At 42.2% G+C, this 21,149-nt stretch overlaps 1 protein-coding gene across 1 annotated transcript; it reads left to right on the forward strand.

The window, feature by feature from the left end:
- Positions 1-4,744: 4,744 nt before the first annotated feature.
- Positions 4,745-20,337, forward strand: LOC124144527 (elastase-like). Its single transcript, XM_046513972.2, has 2 exons — positions 4,745-4,804; positions 16,941-20,337. The coding sequence occupies exons 1-2, from the start codon at positions 4,774-4,776 to the stop codon at positions 18,863-18,865; spliced, it is 1,956 nt and encodes a 651-aa protein (XP_046369928.2). The 5' UTR covers positions 4,745-4,773; the 3' UTR covers positions 18,866-20,337.
- Positions 20,338-21,149: the final 812 nt, after the last annotated feature.

Below are 21,149 nucleotides of genomic sequence, written 5' to 3' on the forward strand. Positions count from 1 at the left end.
TGAAATTTACCCAGTGGTTACAATATGTGCCCTGTGGATCAGGTGATCAAGATGGCTGCTGGGTATAGAAAGTAATTGGATGGATGACCGTGAGGCGACATCAGTTGTCGCCCATGATCTGACTTCGTTATTGAAGGCGTGGGTTGTTCACGAGGTCATTGCTTTGATCGAAAATGTCTACTACATTACCTTCTTCATTTTAGAAAATAGAGAACGCTTTATCATTTCATCTTTTCTCGCTTCTGACCCTCAGAATGACTCAATTTGTCCCTTTTATTGCCATGGTAATCACATACACAGATGTATGTTGCTTAAAAGAGTGTCTGTACGACAGTGATGAGTTTCTCTCGGGATTGTTAGATATAGTTTAACTAAACCCCTAAAAAAGCATCGAACATTTCTTCTGCAGGCACAAAACCGTGCTTTACCGTATTTAGAACCTCTGGTATATTAGAGACGGCCTCATTACACGTAGATGTTACCGGTAATGCATAGTGAGGAAGGAACCTACTGTTAGCCAGAAAAAAATACGGCTTACAAGTTGTTATTTTTACACACGTTTCCGAGTAGAATTCAACTAATTGCTCCATTGTTGTGACTCATCTGTGGCGTTATGGTAGTGCACTTACATCTTGCAAGAGGTCACAGGAACTTCTAGAATTGGTGCAGTGTATTTTCAAGTGCGCGCCGTGTGCATTACACGTTCACACACGCTCATTTCCATAATATCAGATTAAAGGTATCATTTGTGGTCAGATGCGGTTATACAGACGAAACGGTATATGAATGTAGGTTTGAGAATTACCCTTTGACCTATACATGGTTATTGATAGACATGGTCCATGAACAAGCTAATGCATGGTGTGGCCTATACTGTGGGGGATGCAGCAGCAGCATCAATACTCTTACAGAGGTTCAAGAGAAATCATCCAGGCTGACAAAACACAACGGGTTGTATAGTGCACTGTTAGTAACGACAATCTTCATGCGTATTCCTGGACGTTCCGGGTCTGTTATTTCGTAAAGGGTATATACTTTGGCAGATCGTCATAGGAATCAAATGACAACAATTGGGTCTGAGAAAGGGTAGTCTTGTTTACATGTATGTACTTAAGGATTGGTTTGCTGCCAACTCAACTCATCAGCTGCATATAACCATCTGCTAACTCCATGTTTAGATTGTCCTGTCCATGTCTGACACCTAACTCAACAGTAATTTGGTTAAAATCGTTCCTGGACAACGTCGATGTTTACCTAGATCACACCGTCCTTACTTTTATTGTTTCTTTGTTTGTTGTTTAACGACGCACTCGGCAATATTACAGCTTTATGACGGTGGTCTGTAAATAATTCAATTCTGACTAGACAATCAATTGACTGATATCATGAGCATCGATCCACGCAATTGGGACACGATAAAATGTTTCAACCAAGTCAGCGAGCCTGACCACCCGATAATGAGGTTTTACGCCGCTTTTAGCAAAATTCCACTAATATCACGGCGGGGGACACCAGAAATGGGCTTCACACTGTACCCATGTGGGGAATCGAGCCCGGGTCTTCGGCGTGACGAGCGAACGCTTTAACCACTAGGCTACCCCACCGCCCCCCAACAAAGAAGGGATTTTAGGGATATTTCTGCCTAGAAAGAAGACTCCAGTAGATTTCTTAATTATTAACATTATTATTCTCATTATTAATAGTATTATTATTATTATTATTATATGCAGCAGCAGCCATCCAGGCTGACACAACTGGATTATAAGTGCACTGGTTTTATAGTGCATCTCCAAGCTGTCTTCACATAGCACAAAGGCAAGACATCATCAAGACATACGATGAGAAATAAGTTATCTGGTAAGAGGAGTCAAGTATGTGTGCGGCAATTAGCATTTTAATAGTTATTGCATCGCTGTTGCATACATCCTCCAAGATCCAACTGTTCTTATATAACACAGTGTAGGTTGCAGCCAGATGGGTAACAATAATGTGTTTGTTGTGTGTTACTGATTGTTTTATCGTGACTCATTACTTTACAAGCAGTGTAACGTTAGATAACATTGACGTCAGCTCATGTGCCTTAGGCCATGCATATTGTGAGTGTTCGTCATCTCCATGCTCAGCTTAAGCGGCCGGAGCAAAAACCAAAATAAATGAAATATGGAAACTGCATTTGGTTGAGAATTCAGCTGATAAGTTTTGTATTGTTAGATTGATCGACCTTGCTCTGGTGGATGGAAAAAACAAAGTATTATGCATGGTTGCGTACTTTCTTCGAGTATCCTGACAATGAAAAACAGCGCGGCTATAGTTATTCCTTCCCTGTGCGGGGTTGTCTTTTATCAATCGAGCAATCGGTAGATATACCTTTTTATCCTTCCTGGGTGTGTGTGTGTGTGTGTGGGGGGGGGGGGGGGGGAGAGAGAGAGAGAGAGAGAGAGAGAGAGAGAGAGAGAAAGAGAGAGAGAGGATGAGACAGTTTGTATGTTGTTTAACGCCGTACTCCGCAATATTACAGCTATATGACGGCGGTCTGATAATAATCGAGTCTGGACCAGAAAATTCAGTGATAGACATCATGAGCAACAGTCTACGCAATTGGGATACGATGTCATGCATCAACCAAGTCAGCGAGCCTGATCACCCAATCAGGTGAGTCGCCTCATACGACAAGCATAGTCGCCTGTTACGGCAAGCATTGGTTGCTGAAGACCTATTCTACACCGTATCTTCACGGGTCTGGAGTAAATTAAGCCGTTACTAGCCTCTCGGTGCTGGTCGCATACCTCAATACGTGTATACAAAACATCATTCACGAACCTGTTTGTATCGTGTACTCAGAATGGCAATAAAGATTTGTTATCTTTGTCAGTGTTTACTATACAGTTTAGGGGTACAAAAATGAAATCATACCCACACGAGAATTTATTGACGGGGTTTACCAAATTGTAGGACTGCCACCTAAGTTTGGAGAGAGCGAGTAATTGTTCCCTAAATTGTCAATGCCAGAGAATAACCAGTCTAGATTATCCACTGACGAAGATTCCATTTGGCGTTAAGGGCAAAATAGCTGTGGAAATTATATGGACCACTGAAAATCAATGATGAAACCAAGTGTTTGCGACAGCCCCAGTTCACAATATTCTAGCTACATCCCACCGGCATGTTATAATCGAATCTGGACCATGTAAACCAGTGACTGACAACATGAGCAACGCCCTCGGGTACGACACGCGAGAGTAGTTTAGTCACAATGGTCTTCCCGCATTGCACCCATGTTGAGAATCGAGTGTGAACGTACCACTAGGCTACCCCTTTGCCCCTAGATCACAAATAGGGCCTTCAAAGTGGTCCTTTCTAGTTTCCCCTGAGTGGTACAAATTAAATTACAATAAACCACGGTTATAACGAACTAAAAAACACTTATTTGAGTTCGTTATAACTATAGTTCGTTATACGCATATATACAGCCCATATAGAGCAAATGGATGAGACCAAAAAACAGTTCGTAATATCTGTAAGTACGACATGAGCGTCTTCGTTATAAACGTAGTTTACTGTAGCTTATTTCGTCGGTTATGCGAAGAGCAAATTAAGATTAACACCACAGTGTTGTAAAGGTCAAACAGATATGACAGTTTATTCATGACCATTTGACCTAAATGTTTCTAGCGTCTACTTCTATTTGTCACTCCCTGGTTTGTAGAGAAGTAAAAACAATACCTTTGTTGGTCTGACCACGAACTAGTTCATTAAGCAATTACATCTCGCAATACACATACACTTAAAAGTAGTCATTATAAGCTATTCCAGAAATACAAATGACTGTTGCCCGAATGGCATCATTAATACAAATTACTCTTATCATTCATATTGGTATATATGTTTCCGGTAGGAGAGTTAAAAACAGGTTTCGTATAGCACTAATACTAGTATACAAGTCAATATGAAGTATTGGGTATACATATCATGGTTTGAAATGGTTTAATGTGTGAAGTTTGAAATCTTACTTTCATGTTCAACGGTTGTCGATTGCATCGACCATGAAATGTAAAACAAATATGACAAACTAATATCGACATTGTCTTTTAATATGAAAATAGTGTTAAAAGTAAAAACCTGAATCGGAAAGATACAAAAGAATATGACATTAATTTTGTCTAAATACTAAATACGAAAAGAAACATCAAAACTATACACACTATCCTAGTTCACAAGGGTTTATAATTCACTTAGTGCCCTGAAGTGATATTGAACGCACGAAAAGGGGCACGCCAGAACATAATACACCTGTCGTAATGGGAACCTAACAAAGAATGAGTGAGTGAGTGAGTATTGTTTTACGCCGCTTTTAGCAATATTCCAGCAATATCACGGCGGGGGCCAGCAGAAATGGACTTCCCACATTGTACGCATGTCGGGAATCGAACCCGGCGTGACGAGCGAACGCTTTAACCACTAGGCTACCCGACCGCCCCCCTAACAAAGAAAATTTAAAGGGACGTGTTTACCTATTTAAGCCAACCAGTCAACTTCACTTATTCTTTAAAACATTGAAAATTGTCTACAGTGTACTATGGAATACTACAAGGGACATTATCGCGTTGTCGCATTGCCACATTGTGGCCCTTGCAAGAGCGTACTCTAGTCGGATTGACCCAAGCAAACGACGGACAGTCTTGGGAATTGTATTTCTGAAACAAGTTATAATTCGACACGGTCTGTATATATTGGTAAGGTTGTCGCAACAGGCGTGCATAGCTGCTGACTGCCATGATGGCCTCATCTGTCCTGTGGGTGTCGTGTGAGTAGTACTGCTCTTCCATACTCTACGTTTCCTCAAATCCTAGACTCACAGTTACTGTGACCTGTTTCTGGAATCGGTCCAAAAATGTGTAACAATAGGTTTGTTGTTGTGGCAAGTATGTTGCAGCTGAAGGGACCCTAATAGGCTGATGAATGTATGGGGACTGATGTGTGGTTGTAATTAAGGTTAATTAATTTGTCTCAAGCTGGGACGGATTGTAGAGTTGGTGTGAGTAAGTGATTTAGGTTTAACGCCGCTTTGAACAGAATTCCAGTTACATCACGGCATGTCAGCTTAATGTCAGCCCGAAGTGATGCAGGGCTGGACATTTACAATTTGGTGAAACCCACAAACACGGGTATGGTGCTAACAAACCTAGAAACACAATCAGTGTAAACCGGGATTCGAACCTACGATCATAGGTTTCTGGCGTGCCCAAGGGACGCAACTCTGCAAAGATAATTGCGGTACCTTTAGACGACTGGGCCACCCGTGTCCCCAACGACGAATTAAAAATGCCTTTGGTATTTTCGACGTTGTTATTGCTGCGTGCTTCACAAATAATATGGGTCCTTGTAGAGTGAGTTTTAGGTCTAGTTTTCTGGTGTGGAATTGACTGTTTCGGGTTTATGCCACTGTTTTCTGTTATTCCAATCATATGACGGTGTTAGGATACTAAGAATGGTTCACACGTTGTACCCATGTGGGTAATAGAACCAGGAGCGTCGATATGACGAGTTAACACTTTATCCAATGGGCTAACCCACTTTCCTTGTTTCCCAGAGAAGTGGATTGGATTGAATGTTCGTCCTACACGAAACTGGTATTTCGAAGGATGTAGTCCTGCACGAAAATTAAATTCCAGTACAAACTGTTGTACAGAAACTGGTTTTGGGGAAGTCACGAGTCCAAAGTTTGACACTGCTCCAACGAGTGATAACACTGGCGTTGCCAGCACTACTAGTTTACGTCTCTTTCTCTGTAGGGATGTGCATTGCATGGTCAACATGGCTGATGATTATGGATTGTAGAAGACTTGTCGCCTAACCAGAAAAAATATAAGTCTTCGGCGTCGTTTGGCATTATCGGCCAAAAATGTGCCTTCTCCCCACTTGATGTTAATTGGGCTGATGTTACATAGCGCAATATGAATAACGAATCAATGTAAAATGTTTGCGAGGTTACTTGAATAATACTACTTCCACTTGGTGAGAAGGTGAGGTGGAATGGCGAAGTGGGCGCGCGCGCGCGTGCGTGCGTGTGTGCGTGTGTGTGGCTACGTGTTCTAGTCCAGACCAATGCAGGACCCCACTGAGATACAGTTTGACACGAATACCTTTCAGACACAGTATACTGACTCCGAGCCGACTGGTCCTTTTTTATACCCATTAATGCCGAGAGCTAGACAGGGACAACGACCACTGGGAAATGCGTTAGGCCGAGCTCTCCGAGGTGACATAACAGTGCCGAATGACACGATCACCTGGTCGTTATTTTAAATCTCAGATTAGGACCCTGTCAGCACCATACCCTTGCTGTTGGGTTTCATCGAGGTGATATACAACTACGACCTGCCTCGGTTAATATTTTCTCGTATATTAAACTGCAACACCGTAACATAACTGAACAATTCTTACGAATAAAATTTATTCATATAACGAATAGAGAGTTACAGGGAGGCCATTTGCAGGTTTTCTGTACAAGAACGTCTCATGCCTGAACTGGTTCTGATGACCACACGCGATACATAAACATATCTCGATAACCCACGGCTCGCTTACTCATTGATTCATCCGTCACAAGCAGACAGGATAAGATACTTCCCGAAATCTAATTAATACTGGTCGATAGTGCGTAGCTCACGACCGCCAACTGTTACTATTTGGAATACATGGAGCAGATGTAGATGGTTATTCCCGGCCCTGAGGCAGCGGCTGTATGATGAGTTAAATGAGCCACAAATACAAACTACAAATCATTCGACGTCCACCTTCTAACGAGATGACGCCAGAGGACTGAGTACCTATAAATATTTCTCTAAGAAATCGCCGCTCTTGCTAATTAAACCCGATCAATGAAAGGGGTGGTCGATAACTAGAGGGACAGCATGCGTCGTTCATATTTTACGAGATTTTATCCCGGTGGGAATATCCAAAGTTTCAATGTTGTTCCAGATAGCTTGAGATATGGCTTTCTGTTTTTGTGAATGAAGTAATATGGAGTGAGTGAGTGAGTGAGTGAAGGAGGGGTTGGGGTGTGTGTGTGTGTGTGGGGGGGGGGGGGGGGGGGGGACTAAGTCTGGGGGGGGGGGGGGGGTTTAGGGTGAGTGAGTGGGTGGGAGAGAGAATGAGTCAATTATTACGCTGTTTTTAACAGTGTTTCCATTATATGGCGCCTTGTCATTTTAATGTTCGTGTGTTTTGATTGGTTGTAATAAGTTGTGACGCAACCAACACCAGGTCGTACAGAACACTTGACCATCCGTAACAGCAGAAGCATTGTAAGTTCTTGACTGGACCACAAACACCAGTCGCCAACGGCATGAGTAACGAGCCACGTTGTAGCGATACTGACACATACAACCCTTGAAAATCTGGGGTAGAATAGGTCTTCAGCAACTCATGCTTGCCGAAAAAGGCAACTTTCTTTGTCGTAAGAGGCGACTAACGGGATCGGGTGCTCAGACTCGCTGACTTGGTTGATGTATGTCATCGTATCCCTATTGCGTGGATCGATGCTCATGATGCCAATCGCTGGATTGTCTGGGCCAGACTCGATAATTTACAGAACGCCATCAAGTAGCTGGAATATTGTGCGGTGTTAAACAAACAAACAACAACAACTGACATATAGGCATTCCATTGTGTAGCGTCCCGGCCCAGGTCACAGTGGAGTCATCACAGCCTGTAAGGGCTCAGTCACACATTCAGGATTTTTATTGCCTTCCTTGATAGGGCCAATCTCGATCAAAATTTGTCAAAAGTCTGATCAAGATCCTGTGATTCGTGGCGGGAAATTCACAAACAATTAGATATTGTTGAGGAAGCGTCCCGATTCAGCCGTTGCCAGCCGAATTTGTCCCGGTTCTCCCTTTCTCAATCGGAATCTGATCCCATCTGATCCCCTCTTCCGCATGGTAAAAAACGACCGAATCTGTCACGACATGGTTCCGATTCTCCCGAATGCGATCCGACAGAGATTAGACAGTGACCGGACAGTGAACCGACAAAGACGGTTCGCATTCGACAAGATCTGGACGCAATCTGGACCTTATCGACAAGAAACGGCAATGAACATTTCATGCCCGTTCAACACGACAGCGTCCCGATCCTCAGGACAGAGTCCAGACAACACAGGACATTGTTACGATTTTGATCCGTTACAGCAGAATCTGTCACGACATAGTCACGATTGTAATCCGACTAGACAAAATCGGCTGAGTTTCCCGACCATACTGTTGGGAGTGCTTGGTCGACCTCTCTGGACCTTTCCCGATCCGTAGGACTCTGTTACGAACCTATACGACTGCGTTTGGACAATGATAGGACATTCCAGATCATTGAGGATAGTAATCCGTCTTTTCACTTTTTGTGTCTTAGCGCTCTCTGATCTCAAACGGGAGCCATAATCGGCACTGTGTGAACCTGGCCTAACTGGGTTGGTAATGTTTTTGTATGGACTATCTTGAATGGGATTGAGCTGTGTTGAAATATGCTCACTTAAGATGTATTATTCCCATGAGTACCTTTTCGGAATTAAAAGGCTAAAGTGTGGAAATTAATGAGCGCTAACGCTTGGGTCATCCAGAAAACCACAGAACTTGATGTGTGACATGTTTCAATGTGAGTGTAACGTCGTTAACAGGGGGCACGGGTGGCCAAGTGGGTCCCATAGACGTGCCAGAAACTTTATACCATGGGGTTCAAATCTCACATTCATGTTTCTAGGTTTGTCAGCACCATACACGTGCTCGTGGTTATATCAAAGTAGTTAACGTCTATACTGGATTATCCATTATGTTTTATCTCCATTCTATTATGATAAACACCCAAGCTCCTCACAGCGATAGTACGTTCCCGGAGCTCTCTATACTATCGCTGCCACCAGTCAAAACTCCCCACTGTGAATAGGTGGCCACAACCGTGCTTGGAGTTGAACTCGCAACCGAATGACCGTTATGTTTACAAACAAGTGACGACTGTCATGACGCCAAATACACTTACCCCTGCTAAATTACTTTCTTTGTATGTCAATTTGAATTTCTATTTCATTAAATCTATCATGTCATTGATATGGTAAGAATGTAAGGGAGAAGTTGGTTGATTTTCCGTTAGTCTGCAATCTCGAACCAATCTGATTATCAAAACAACAAAGTAAATTCACCTGGAAAACATGGTCAGTCGTAAACCTTTTCAAATTAAAATATGATGGCATTCTCACAGACATAAACAAAAGTATAAACGTTACTACATATGGGGTTGGAGGGCAAATTTCAAGATTCTTGTAATGGCCGCGCCCACACTGGTGGCAGCGATGTTACCGAGAGTGTAACGAAGGTGTCACGCGCTGGGAAGGAGCTTGGATAAACATCCTGGACCCATTCGCCAACACATTATGTTTTATCTCCATTCTATTATGATAAACACCCAAGCTCCTCACAGCGATAGTACGTTCCCGGAGCTCTCTATACTATCGCTGCCACCAGTCAAAACTCCCCACTGTGAATAGGTGGCCACAACCGTGCTTGGAGTTGAACTCGCAACCGAATGACCGTTATGTTTACAAACAAGTGACGACTGTCATGACGCCAAATACACTTACCCCTGCTAAATTACTTTCTTTGTATGTCAATTTGAATTTCTATTTCATTAAATCTATCATGTCATTGATATGGTAAGAATGTAAGGGAGAAGTTGGTTGATTTTCCGTTTGTCTGCAATCTCGAACCAATCTGATTATCAAAACAACAAAGTAAATTCACCTGGAAAACATGGTCAGTCGTAAACCTTTTCAAATTAAAATATGATGGCATTCTCACAGACATAAACAAAAGTATAAACGTTACTACATATGGGGTTGGAGGGCAAATTTCAAGATTCTTGTAATGGCCGCGCCCACACTGGTGGCAGCGATGTTACCGAGAGTGTAACGAAGGTGTCACGCGCTGGGAAGGAGCTTGGATAAACATCCTGGACCCATTCGCCAACACATTATGTTTTATCTCCATTCTATTATGATAAACACCCAAGCTCCTCACAGCGATAGTACGTTCCCGGAGCTCTCTATACTATCGCTGCCACCAGTCAAAACTCCCCACTGTGAATAGGTGGCCACAACCGTGCTTGGAGTTGAACTCGCAACCGAATGACCGTTATGTTTACAAACAAGTGACGACTGTCATGACGCCAAATACACTTACCCCTGCTAAATTACTTTCTTTGTATGTCAATTTGAATTTCTATTTCATTAAATCTATCATTTCATTGATATGGTAAGAATGTAAGGGAGAAGTTGGTTGATTTTCCGTTAGTCTGCAATCTCGAACCAATCTGATTATCAAAACAACAAAGTAAATTCACCTGGAAAACATGGTCAGTCGTAAACCTTTTCAAATTAAAATATGATGGCATTCTCACAGACATAAACAAAAGTATAAACGTTACTACATATGGGGTTGGAGGGCAAATTTCAAGATTCTTGTAATGGCCGCGCCCACACTGGTGGCAGCGATGTTACCGAGAGTGTAACGAAGGTGTCACGCGCTGGGAAGGAGCTTGGATAAAGCAAAATTCGCAGTGACGTCCCCGCCTCTATCGCTCTTATCTCTTACTTAGCACAGAATTTCTCTCGCTCGTCAGATATGGCTGAAATATTGCCGATGTGACGTTAAAATTTTCACTCACTCACTCACTCACTCACTCACTCATGTTACACTAAGATCGTTTGTACATACTAAATTTCGGAGTCGTTATTTCTTCGGCCTGTTGGTAGCTCCATATTTCACATTCATGTAGTTTGATTGGTAACGTTTTTGTATCGGATATTCTGCAATAGCAGAGGTTTATTACACCCTTGAGCGCCTTTTTATAATTAACAGACAAAAGTGAGCTGAATATATGAGAATGTAAGCTGTGGTAATCCAGTACTTGATATGTGACATGTTTAATAATTTATACATTTTAGGCCGCAGGCCCATCAAATTTATTATTACAAATAACATATTGTCAGGAAAGCCCGAAGTGAAGCAGGAATTTGTACGTTTACCGCGAAACTCACGATCTTGGGTATGGTGCTGACAATACTAGAAACATCATCTGGGCTAATCCGGTATTCGAACCCGCGGTCATAGGTTTCAGGCACGAAGCTCTGCACAGCGCCCCAGCCCGAAACATGGAGCATAACTTTAAATGTTTCTTTACAATACAACTTTTGTTTATTAATCATGTTTGTTCAGGAAATGTTTGATCCAATTCCTTACGCGTCATGGACAGATACGTACATGTAGGAGCAATCGTCGTCTTGTTTTAAACGGCAAAAATCAATAGACGACAGTGTTTGGATTGAAACGTTCACACTGCTATACACGCAGGGGGAGTAGACATAGTACTCAATCAGGGGCCCTGCATTTCGCTTCGCACCACTATGTTCCAGCATATACCCCAACCCTGCTCCACTATTGCTCGGTAACGTGTCAGTTTGCTCCTCTATGCACCCCTAGTCTACACAGTGCTCCACTATACACCAGTATCTAGTGGTCTCGTAGTAGAGCGTCTGCCGAGAGAGCGGTGGGTCGGGGCTTCGATCCACGGCCACGTCGTACCAAAAGACGTTAAAAGATGGTACTTGTTGTGACCCTGCCTTGCGCTAAAATAAAGATCGGTCAGCTTGGAGTCATTATACCGTGTCTGAATGGGGTGTCCACGTTAAACCGTGGCATGGTATCTGTATTGGCTATAACTATAAAGCCGGCATTAGCACACACACTCACTCACACACACACACACACACACACACACACACACACACACACACACACACACACACACACACACACACACACACACACCTCTACAGCGCTCCACTATGTGACTATTCCCTACAGAGCTCCACGTGCTCCAATGTTCACTAATATGTTCCACCACTACCCTATACTCCGCTTAGCACCACTTTCCTCTACTCTTCTCCGCTATGCACCATTAACCTCTACTATGCTCCACTATGCATAGCTATCCTCTACAGTCCTCCACTCTGCAGCTCTATTCACTAAATGCTCCACTATGCGCCACTATGCACCACTATCCTCTACCATGCTCCACTTTACACCCCTAGTCTCTATAATGATCCTGTTCACTCGGTGCACCCTGTGCTCAACTATGTTCCTATATGCTGCAGTTTGCTCAACTATGTTCCCATATGCTCAACTATGTCTCTTCATGTTCAACTATGTTCGTATATGCTCAACTACGAGGGGCGTTCAATAAGTTTTGTAGCTTCAATATTAGACCAAGTCGCAGAATATTTTTTGCACTTTTATTTTTCAATACAATCTCCATTCACCTCAATACACTTATTCCATTTGTCCTCCAAACTTTTAATACCACTTTTATAGAAATCGCAGTTAAATCACCCACCCTACAGCCCAGACTTAGCCCCCAATGACTGTTTCCTGTTCCGGCAAATGAAATCTGCCCTACGTTGAGAGACGCTTCCAGGATGACAGGGATATAAAGGTTGCCACAGAAGCGTGGTTAGTATTGAAGTTACAAAACTTATTGAACGCCCCTCGTATGTTCCTATATGTTCAACTATGTTCCTATATGCCAATCTGTGTTCCTATATGCTCAACTATGTTCCTATGTCCCCAACTGCGTTCCTATATGCTCAACTATGTTCATGTATGCTCTACTATGTTCCTATATGCTCGGCTACATGTATGTTACTATATGCTCAGAGAAGCACATTAACCTAACCTGGAATGCAATCAAATCTGCCTGGAACGATCTTCAGAGGATCTTCACCATAATCACTATACTTAATCTAAAATAAGTTATTTACACATCATAAAAAATATCGTTGCTATATTGGGATTTACAAATCGGTAACGTCATTATTTTTTGGAATATGAGATATAACACGATGCGCCAAACAACCTTTTAAATAACCTCTAAGCCAGCGGCTGTGTTGTGCATACGCGTGAGTCTTTTACGTGTAAGCTATTTGGGAAACCACGGCAGGACATTCGTGGCAGAATAGATCCCCATTACCCGATAAGAGCTAACGTGTGCCGACCCGTAAAGATCCTGGTTAGAATAGGTCTTCAACAACTCATGCTTGTCGTAAGAGGCGACTAACGGGATCGGGTGATCCGGCTCGCTTGACTTGGGTGATGCATGACATCGTATCCCAATTGCTTGGGTCGATGCTCATGATGTCAATCATTGGATTGTCTGATCCAGACTCGAATATTTACAGCTTGAATATTTTTACCTGCGGTGTTAAACAACAAACAAACAATACCCTGGATGAGTGTGTTATCGAACACGAAATCATCATGAATCGTTGCTCTTGATATCAACCACTGGCCCAGACTCGCTATAATTGTGTCACCATGGTTTCCCTGGAATATTGCAACACTCACACATTTACTAGTTCTGAAAACATAGCTGATGCAGCGGTCCCACGATCACGCCGTGATGGAACTGAAATATTGTCCAAAGTGGTGTTCAACCAAACTCACTTGCTCACGCACTCAATCATTCACTGTAAGGGAACTCATATTACGTGGAGTATCTGTGATAAATGAGGGGGAAACATATTGCATGTATTCTAATGTCTAAACACTGGGTCAATAATATGTCCTCCCCTATTTATTGTTTATTCCTGGTAATCGCTGCTTTTTGCCAGGAATCCGTTTCTTTACTAGCTACCTAAAAACTTACACTGCCTAGAATTGTCGTGGACCGAGCAATCTGTCTACTCGGGCCCACCAGAATGATAGAAATACACATTTAATCTAAAATCAATAACATCTAATAAGATACTTTTTTTCCTTTTGATGAGATATTAAGTTGTTCCAATAGAAAATATCGAAATTCCCCAATGTTCAAAAACATTAATGCTATCATTTGTGAAAAGAAAGTCCCTCGTGTCTCCACTTTAGGGTAGACTAGGAATAAAAAAATACTGTTCGGTGTGTGGATCGTTTCAGTGGGACATTGGAACTAACTTATTGAATGTCAGGCGAATCATGTCGGTGTACAATCGATAGTCTCAATGAAGAGTCAAAGTGAAAGCCAGTTTCGCGATTTCGGCGGAAATGCTTTTAAACCAAATCCTATACAAAAGTGCATTGACGAAATAATCTTATGTCTCCAGCCAGAGATTCTCCGTTAATATATACTCCGTTGGTTCGTTAGCTCACAAAACTCAGAACTCAGGGATGTGTAAAAAAAAGGTTGGGTTTTCTTCAATTTTGGAAATACATCTTCTTCATTGACGCAGTCAACAGTATACTTGTATAAGTATTATTAATGTAAGGGATATGTTAACATTAATGTTTCCTACAACGTCGTGAATAAATCCGTCAAATGAATAGTTAATGAAATATCTACTACTTTGACCTTCATATACATGCAATGAACATTTATCCCTCGCTAATGTCATGCATTTAACTTTATTTCATAATACTGATAAATAGTGAAGCATTAACTCTTGTTCATCATAAATATTATGTGATGATGATGCACACGCTGACGCGAAGGACTATTTACACACCCTTCTGCTGAACAGACTCACCACAGCTCAAAACCCTGCATGTTATATGTGTGTGTGTGTGTGTGTGTGTGTGTGTGTGTGTGTGTGTGTCATGCCATCCACGTTCACTGCGCCACACACCACCTCAGTCCCCTGTTCACTGTGATATGGATGCTTTCGTTGGGCACCTTCTGTTCCCAAACGTGCATTCTGTCTCACAGTCCCTGAACCATATTATTCCCCTTCCGCTCAGCCCTTACAGTAATGCAACCATCAAAATGTAGCAAGTCTAGATTTTCCACATATTCAGGTGTCTCCTATCTTATTGGGGATTCTTTTCAGTTTAAATCAAGCTTTTTGTTTGTATCAAAATTACCAGACGAGTGTATAATAGTGTTCACGCCGATTCTGTTTATCTTTACTTGCGAATGCCCATGCAAACAAGGTCTTTTACGCACGTTATGAAACTGGAACGTGTTCCTGTAACGATGCCTCGCGTGACGGTTGTCAAATTAACAATTTCAAAGCCAATCTAGCTTCAAAATTAAAATATCAAGAAATAACACCTGATAGATCTCGTGCACAACGCCTAATTCAAACAGTTCAGGTAACCTGATTCAATTTCAGAACCTCAATTTACAATCTTACTTCATATTTCATACCATTTCCCCCTTTATTGCCTTCACTGTGTATCAATGTAGACGGGTTGTGAAAATTCATTATCGGAGATGTCGTGAATGGGCACTTATTTTATCGATTTTGTCTTCTTAGAGACGGCTTAAGACGATAAATATACAGTGAGAAGTAGTGTTTGTTCAATCGATTTTAAGTTTGTCCCCAATTTGCTGGTCTGAAATGAAGTCTTGTGGTTATAAAGCTATTACCAGCATCCTAATTTGATCTGTAACGGTGATTGAACGACATGTAATATCTTTAGCCCTCGGTTGTGTTTTGACAACACTTCCATCCTTTTAATCAGGGGGTTTATATATTGGCATAGAATCTGCGCCCATGCCACGAAGTCTGCAATGTTAACAGATTGCTTACACAGACTGGTTGCAGTAGGGATTGTAGGTGTGGATCGTTACCTCCACCGAGCTTTCAAGATAATTACTAGCGATTTTGCTATCTGTTCACTCTGGTGTGTGACGGCGCGTGGACAAATTCTATTTATCGTCTTATTTTAAAAGCTACTAGTGTTGTTATGTCACAATGTTTGATTTAACAAGCAAGACTGGAATGCACGTTGAGAATGTTTAGCTGATGGTGCGTTCATAAAATGTTTCATATCTTACTGAACCTTGCTGGTGGACTTAATTACTTTGTCCCGGAATACAGTTTCTTTCCTCTTTGGTTAAGCTGTAAATGGATATGCCTTTAGCAACATTTCACTTTAATAATTACAAGCCAAAAATATGTGAAGTTTAGTTATCTGTAACCGAGCGGGGGGGGGGGGGGGGGGGGGGGGGTCGTGTCAGAATAGTTTGTGGTAAGAGACAAAACTTAAGGGATTTTATGTGATTTGTGTTTGTGAAGAGTAAAGCGAACTCGCATTCCAACCATATGATCATGGCATGTACATAATCGAGGCTGGACCAGATATTCCACTGATTGAAATTGTTAGCAATCATGCACGCAATCTGTGTACGAGACTTACCACCCGATCCATTTGGTCGTCTCAAGGGTTTGCTGAAAATCAATTCTAACCTGGAATTCTCACCAGTGGAGAGGGAGGGTGAGGTGTGTGTGTGTGTGTGTGTGGGGGGGGGGGGGGGGGGGGGGTGTATGGAGGGGGTTTGGGTTGGGGGTGGTTGGGGGTTGGGGGTGGTTGGGGGTTCGAGGGAAGGCTACATTACAGATTGGCTGGTACCAAAACAATGTGTGATCTGGCTGATCGGGCGTCATTGTATCTCATCGACGTTGAGCAATGCTCATGCTCTCAACCACTGGTTTGTCTGGTGTGATATAACCATATATTCATGGTCTGCAAGGTGGCATATAATAATAACTACCTCGTCCTAGTACGTCAGCTCTATCTACAAACATGCGGTGCTATGAACCTAAACTGTCTGGCACAAGGGTGTGCAAAGATAAATTTTTAAAGACGTAGTCATTCGATGCTATTAAAAAAATCTGTGACATGTTGTTCTCTCTAACCTGCACATTATGAAACATATCACATCGTAATTACACATCTGGTATTTTTTATAACAGTATTTAAATGTTTCCTTCTTAAAAATATGCAAATGATGTTTCTTTCTTTAAATATGCAAATGATTTTGGCCAAAATGGTCCCCGGCATACCTTGTCCTTTATCAGTTACGTCAGATTTCACTGTGTTACACTGTACCTGATTCAAACATCGTTTATTTACTTGCAGTGTTGTTGTTGGTATGTGTCCATCACTTAGAGGCGGCCAAGAGGGTCAATGCAAGGCAGGTACTCCTCGAAGGCCTCCCTGAAGTTGTACCAGGGTACACCAGAAGGAGGTCAGCCCGGGACACGGAGACAACCAGGACCCGCAACATGAGGGAGGTGTTCCAGCTAGCTGGTGGGGAATCGTTCCAGGAAACAGAGGAAGCCAACACTGTGCAAGGAACTCGACAGGTCAAAATGAAAGAAAGGTACCATGGCCAAGAAGTGTTTGGCGCATCAGTGACATTGACCATGACTGAAGAGTCCGGGGTGGTAGTTGATGCTACTGGAGATTATGTTAATAACATTGAGGAAGACGTTGACGAGTCTAGAGGAAGCATCACTGAAGACGAGTTGTTTGCTATATTGATTGCTTATGCTGGTGACCAAAGTAGGACGGGGGATATAAAAGGTAGGAGTATCGCGTATGAGGTATACACAGACGAACATGATGTGGCCCATCATGTTGCCATTGTTGAATATTTAATTGAGACTGATGATGTTCAGAAACGTCCTAGGGGTATCATCGACACGAGGACTCGGGAAGTTATGACCTATTTTGACAGCTTGGAGACTTGCTTTGATAGGGAGGATGAAGAAATGATCGGCGGAAATAAGAAAATAGGCATCATCCATTATGATGGTACGCATAGATGTTTGGATTTAAGACAAGAGAATGGAATATGTTATTTGGAAAATGAGCATGTTAAAGTGATTGACATGAACAACTCAGCCATAGAGAGATCAACGGGGGTGGCACGTTTCGATTGTGCTGGGAATCTTAATGACAGTATAAATGGTGCATATTCACCTGCTATAGATGCTCTGTACTATGGCACTCAAATAGTAAAGATGTTCAAGGAGTGGTACGACACAGACCCAATCAGAGGAGGACTTACGCTCAGGGTTCATTTTTCACGAAACGTCATGAATGCCTTCTGGAACGGCCAGAACGTTTCCTTTGGTGATGGCAGGCGAAGATTTATCTACCCACTAGTTTCCCTTGATATTGCTGCCCATGAAATAGCCCATGGTTTCACCGAGCAACATTCTGGTCTCATCTACATTGGACAGTCAGGAGGACTCAACGAAGCCTTTTCGGACATGGCTGGAGAAATGGCAGAATTGTACACCAATGCTACTGACTGGCAGGTTGGTGCTGACATCATGTACAGACGGCCCATGCGGTTCTTTGCCAACCCTGAGAAGGATGGAAGATCGATTTCCCACATGGATAAATTTTCAAACAGAATGTCTCCACACACGACGAGCGGTATATACAATAAGGTGTTCTACCTCTTAGCACACGAATATGGCCTGAATCCTATAGAAGTCTTCCGGGTGTTCCTCCATGCTAATAAGATGTACTGGCAACCCATGACCAACTTTATCAGCGGAGCGTGTGATGTGATGCAGGCAGCTTATGACATGGGCCAGCCAGGAGAACCTTTTGTCAGAGCGTTCCAAGAGGTTGGGATCGAGGTTTGTGATGTGGAAGACCACCTGCTCCATCTGAGGCTTAACCGGACTAAAGACCAAATCACCGTCTCCAATGAATCCAGTCCGGCTTTTGGTATAGATCTCCCAGACTGGAGTAAGGAGATCCTCGTCGAGGCAACGAGTGACAGCGGAGATGACATAACCATCACGGTGTTCAGTGAGCCATGGAAGCAGATTAACGACTCCACTGTTCCACTGGTCCAGAGCTCTAATCGCGTCACGTATGACGTGAGTGGTGCAGGACCGCATTTCTACGTCATCCGACTGTCAACCGGGGGATCTGCCTCGACAAATGTCGGCCTCACTGCAGGATATACTTGCCAAGAGAACTACTCGACATCGAACCACAAGTTCACCTTGTACTACAACAAGGAATGTGGAAATGCATGAATAACAGAAGGAGGATGGGTGGTAGTATGCTATCAGGACATAAAAGAACTGGTGATGCATTTAATGCGAGGCGAAGCGGGACCTCACAACCTTATACCAGTACTTTTAGGTGCTGATAATATGCATTTCACCCTGACGTGAATCAAAGCTAAACATACTCAAAGGGAAAAGCACTTTTTTCCTCTATTTCTGTTATTTTCTTTGGAGATGCATAGTGTTGTGGTGTGAAATTTGGCTGAAGATTTTATATAATTTGTTTAAAACAGTATTCTTTTCACACCACGAAATTTATAACTGAAATTCTCACAAGCGAGTTATGGAGAAATGCTTACGTTTGTCATCGATCAAATCAAATAAACCACAGAAAGAAATTTCAGGACTGACGTTCTCTTTGATCCTTTAATGTATTCAAAAGAACGTCCCTGGTTCTCCTTTGCAAAACGGTTGTTGTTTTTCGAATACTGATCAAACCGTAAAAGCAATAATCGCATAATTATCATTTTCAGTGATCAATTTAGATGTATGTGACCACTTACTTTTGACTTTGAATATGTGGCGAAACTCATCATAAAACTGGTGTCGCTGACAGCCATGAAAAGTGTGAATGTCGTGACTTTTGTCATGGCGGTATACATGTACTCAACGTGCTCACATCTTGATACCTTATTTGGCAAACGTCTATTAAATGTGTAAAAGATGGAAACTAAACTGAAGCGAAAGTAAAACTTGCTGAAATGGACATGAGGTACATCTGAAACTGCCTCGCATGTTGAAAAACTGTGTAAATGCGTCGACTACATAAAATACCAATAAACCTTTATCTATATTCATTTGGTAGATAGAAGTCACTTGATTTCTTCAACGTCTGTCCTTGCATTGAGAAGAACAATTCACGTGTACATTTTGTGATCATGTTATGTTTTCTTTGTTTTTTAACGCTACAATCATCAATATTCCTGCTATGTGACGGCGGCCTGTAAATAATCGAGGCTGGCAGACAGACCGGTCAATGATATTATGTGCAGTGTCTCGCGCCGTTGGGGTACGATGACAACCAAGTCACCAAGCCTGACCAATCGATCCATTTAATCGCCTTCTACGACAACCATACGTTGCCGGGGACCAATTCTAACCTGGAATCCCGACGTGACCATCGTCCTTTAAAGTTATTTGTATCAGTCAAACTTCGTAAGACATCACATTAGTTTATACTATGTTCAATATTAGCTTCCATGTCCCATGTCCGCTATTAATGTGTTTATGCTTGAAAAGAATAAAACTGTCTTCATTTTTAATATATATTCAGATGCTATTTGGACAGTGTATTTTGTTCTATATATGATTCCTATTCTATATTGTATAATTCTAGGAAAAGGCCAATATTTGGATTTTACATATCTCAAATAACAAAAGATTATACCCAAATTATCTCAAGATGTAAACAAAGATATCAAATAAATATGATTCATGATCGAATGTTTTGTGTCACGATTACTTCTCACCATGTATTGAATTGGTAGCTACACGTACATGAAAATTTTATCGAAAAACTATGGATTATAACATTTTCACTACATGTAATAAAAGGATTATTTCTCATAACTTTATGTATTTAGACTACAAAAATATCCATGCATATTGTTTCCGACAATTGTTGTTTCCAATGGCACCAACCCGTCTGATGACATGTTTTATATATGTATACTCTTCAAAAAAGAAACTTGACATAGATGTAAAACCACTTTTTGCCAAATATCTAAAATAATTACATTAAATAAGAACCAAATAAGTCAAACAGAAAGATGATGTGTCTATTATTCGCGAAAACACATGCAAAGCACATAAACGTAGCGTTTGGGGATCAATTTTACAGCTTCATCCAAACGCAACCGCCTGTAAAAAACGTGCAGCACAGGATCCTGCATTTAGGCATGCAGGCCCCCCTGCTGAATGGGTATAGAAATCAACATCAACGGCTGTTCATACAGTCCTTATAACGGCAGTAGAGGCGGTGACAGTATGCCAAGACTGAATGCAGCTCAACGGAACAACGCCATTGGAAGATTAAAAGCTGCAGCAACTCAGCAAGAAGTGGCCAGGCACTTTGGCGTATCCAGACAGACAATCTCCGCACTGTGGACCCGATACAACAACACCAACAGAGTTGACGACAGACCAAGGTCAGGAAGACCAAGGGTGACAACCCAAGCACAAGATCGATACATCCGGCTGCGACACCTCCGAGACCGCACTACCACAGCCACGTCTACAACCACACAGATCC

The sequence above is a fragment of the Haliotis rufescens genome, unplaced genomic scaffold (genome assembly GCF_023055435.1).
Source record: "Haliotis rufescens isolate VD_foot unplaced genomic scaffold, xgHalRufe1.0.p SCAF_3, whole genome shotgun sequence".
Taxonomy (NCBI): Eukaryota; Metazoa; Mollusca; class Gastropoda; order Lepetellida; family Haliotidae; genus Haliotis; species Haliotis rufescens.

Excerpts from the sequence above, each read along its gene's own strand:
- LOC124144527 (XM_046513972.2), top strand. The coding sequence starts at position 4,774 with ATGATGGCCTCATCTGTCCTGTGGGTGTCGT. Across the intron at positions 4,805-16,940 it reads ATCTGTCCTGTGGGTGTCGT|TGTTGTTGTTGGTATGTGTC; the intron begins GTGAGTAGTACT and ends ATTTACTTGCAG.